General features: G+C 38.2%; 1 protein-coding gene across 1 annotated transcript; it reads right to left on the bottom strand.

Annotated features, from left to right (window-relative positions):
• On the bottom strand, window positions 250–1,325 carry LOC107637942 (RING-H2 finger protein ATL74). The gene has a single exon (XM_016341174.2). The coding sequence runs from the start codon at window positions 1,031–1,033 to the stop codon at window positions 467–469; it is 567 nt and encodes a 188-aa protein (XP_016196660.1). The 5' UTR covers window positions 1,034–1,325; the 3' UTR covers window positions 250–466.

Raw genomic sequence — 3,226 nt, 5'->3', positions numbered from 1 at the left:
GCCTTCTTAAAATTTTTAATTTACTCTTTTTTATTATAAAATTAATTTCTAACCCTTCTCTCAACTTCAACCTAGCTTGCCCCTGTAATCCCAACTCCCTTCACCAAACAGCAAACACTATCCTTTGCTCTTTGTATCCTCATTGTGTTTTGAATTTTCCTTCATATTCACAACCAATTATTAACTCATCAAATTACAAAAACTACTCATATTATCTAAAGCTATCATAATCTGTATGAAGTTATATCATAAAAACAAATGATATAAGAGAGATGTATAAAAAGTCTACTGAATTTAATATCATGTCTCTGAAATTATATCACATTTTCCTCTGGCAATAACTAACTTGCCTGCGTTCCTTAAAAACACCATCACGTTCAAAGAGCCAACCACAAATGCAGAATGGAGGCGAGTTGAGCCGAGCCGATCCGAGCCGAGTCTGATTGTCAAATGTTTGTAATAAGTATTAACTTGCCCGGTCGAGGACGATCACCATGTTTCCTCCCCCGCCTCCCCCACCACCGCCGCCGTCACCACCACCTGAAGAAGCAGAACCACTATTATTTACCTTAGGCTTCTCAAGCAAGGAGTGTCGGCAATTAGGGCAAGACGAATGCGAAACGAGCCACGTGTCAATACACTTCACGTGAAACCCGTGGTTACACTGAGGAAGCATTCTAACTTTATCCCCTCTCTCGAACTCACCCAAACATATTGGGCACTCCGTCGCCGGAATATTCTCGCCGGAGCCGTACACCGCCACGGGAATCCTCCTCAGGTGGCTCTTCTTGAGCCCCGTCGTCGCCAGCCTCTCCGCCTCTTGCTCCGCCGTCAGCCTCCGTCCGCACCGGAGCGCACACCGTGCTATGGAGTTCAGACCCAAGGCGCACACCAGTGCGCACATTAGCGCCGCCAGGATTATCACCATGTTGGTGTCGAAGTTCGCTTCATTGATGATCGAAGAAGAAGAAGATGATGAAGAAGATGGTGAAATGCTTAACCCTGTTTCGAGAACACGCCGTTGCAATTGCATAGTTTGTAGTGGGAATTTGTCTTCTTTCTTATTAAAGTTTGAAGCTTTTTGCTGAGAATTTTAATGGGGTGTTTCCTCTTTTAGTGAAGTGATAAGAAGAAATTTCAATGGAGTCTCTTTTTGTTTTTTGGGTTCAGAGTTTTTGGTTTTTGGGTACTACTACTCTGAAGTGTGTGACGAGAAGAGATTCTGATTAGAAAAAGACAATGAACAATAGGAAAAGCATCTGTTTCTGTCTTTTGTTTTTGAGAATTTAGAATTAGAATAGGATAAGGAAAATGAAGGGTGAAAATTGAGGCTGATTTTTTTAGATATGATTTGGGGGTGTGAGTTATGCTGGAATATGATGATTACGGGTGATTTACACTGTTATGACGGCGTTGCTTTTTTGAAATTTTGGGGGAAGAAATCGGAGGCACCGATTCGAGGAGGAAGAAATCGGTGCCACCGATTTGTGCGAGGGAGAGGCTAAGGGGTATTAAATCGGTGCCACCGATTTGTGGGTGCTGGAAGACGTTAGCTAAGAGTGCAGTAATCGGTCCCACCGATTTCCGTCCCACCCATCGGTGCCACCGATTTCTTCATCAATGCCGTCACAGTTCCGTCAAACACCCCAAAACCCCATAACTCTGCGAAACACCAGCACCTTCCCCATATCAAAATTAAAAAACTCGAAAATTGAGGGTATTGAAAAGAAAAGTTGTTGTTATCCTAATTGGGGACCGTTCTTGTGCTGCTACAATTCAGGTTTGATTCTCCCAGTTTCTCTCAGAAATAATATGTTCCTTTCTTGTTAATGGAAGAAACTAATTAACCTTAACAAAGTAATGCAACACACACACACACTCACGAGATTCAAAGGAGGAGGGGGGGGGTTGATGATGTGTTTGGTTCCTATATAAGTTTGAAATGCAATTTATATGTTGGTCTTAAGGGGTTCAAGGCTTTATGCTCAGCAGATGAGAAGATACAAAATAATTTATGATTTGTTTAAGGGCACCAAATTAGTGGATCAAGTGGCAAGCAGTTCAAGACTTTTTATATTTTTGCTAGAGTTATTAATTTAGTTTTGGTTAGTAACATTTGAATTGAAAATTAAAATGATCATTTTTAAAATTTTTTTAAATTGTCTTTAACTATTTTAAATTAGTCCCTAAATATTGTTTTCTAAATAATTGCTAGGTAAGTGTCATAGTGGAAGTGACAATTACTTACGATGGTGATAAACTGATAATGACGTTAAAGATGGAAAAAAAATAATTTAAAAAAAATTATTAAAGATCATTTGATTTTAACAGAAATTATTTTAGATATAAAAAAATATGTGGTATTTTTGTTAAATATTGATGTTTGAGATACTTTACAGAAATGTGGAGGTATCAGAAATACTGTTCAATACACAGATACTATGTTGGTTTTTTAAAAAATGAACTCAGTAGAGATTCGCCACGTGTCGTGCAACACATAGGTTCTGTGTTGCTTTAGCAGGAATTCCGCGCAATTTTTCGAGACAACTTTATGAAAAATTCTTAGCAGAGATTCGCCACGTGTCAGCTGAATTGCAACACGCAGGGTGCGTAATTCTTGTGGTAGAGATTCTTCGCAGGTTCTCAAGGTGCATTGATTAGTGACTCCAAACACACTAAAACCACATGTCTTCATCCAAGCAGAACGCAAGTTGCGTGTTAATGTGGCTCCGCCACGTGTCGTCCATGCAGCAGCACGCAATATGCGTGTCCAGTGTCTCCATGCAAGAGACAAGCCCCACTCCAAAAACAGGCGTCATTTATGGTGAGGGTTGGTGCCGCAAGTGTATAAAAGAGTGGTGGAACTTCGGGCTTCATGTTCATTTCATTCCATAGTTGAGAGGGAAAGCTTAGATAGGGTATTTCATTTCATTTCATATTCAGTTGGTTCCATTCATTGGATTGAGAGTGATAAATTAGTTTTAGGGTTGAGAGTGAGATTAGAACATTTAAAATGATACGTAATTATACGTCTCCTAAAAATTATATTATCAATTATTTGGGACATCTTAATTATATAAGTTTGTTATTTTGATTAATTTATTAGTATTTACTTGATTAACATTAGTTTAATAGTTTGTTATTATTTATTTGAATAATATTACTCTAAATATACTATTAAATATTAATATAAATAAATAATATAATTAATAATAATTTTTTTTAA

This window comes from Arachis ipaensis, chromosome B04 (genome assembly GCF_000816755.2).
Source record: "Arachis ipaensis cultivar K30076 chromosome B04, Araip1.1, whole genome shotgun sequence".
NCBI classification, from domain to species: Eukaryota; Viridiplantae; Streptophyta; class Magnoliopsida; order Fabales; family Fabaceae; genus Arachis; species Arachis ipaensis.
Note: the sequence above shows the minus strand (reverse complement) of the source record. Positions and strands in the feature narration are given on the sequence as shown.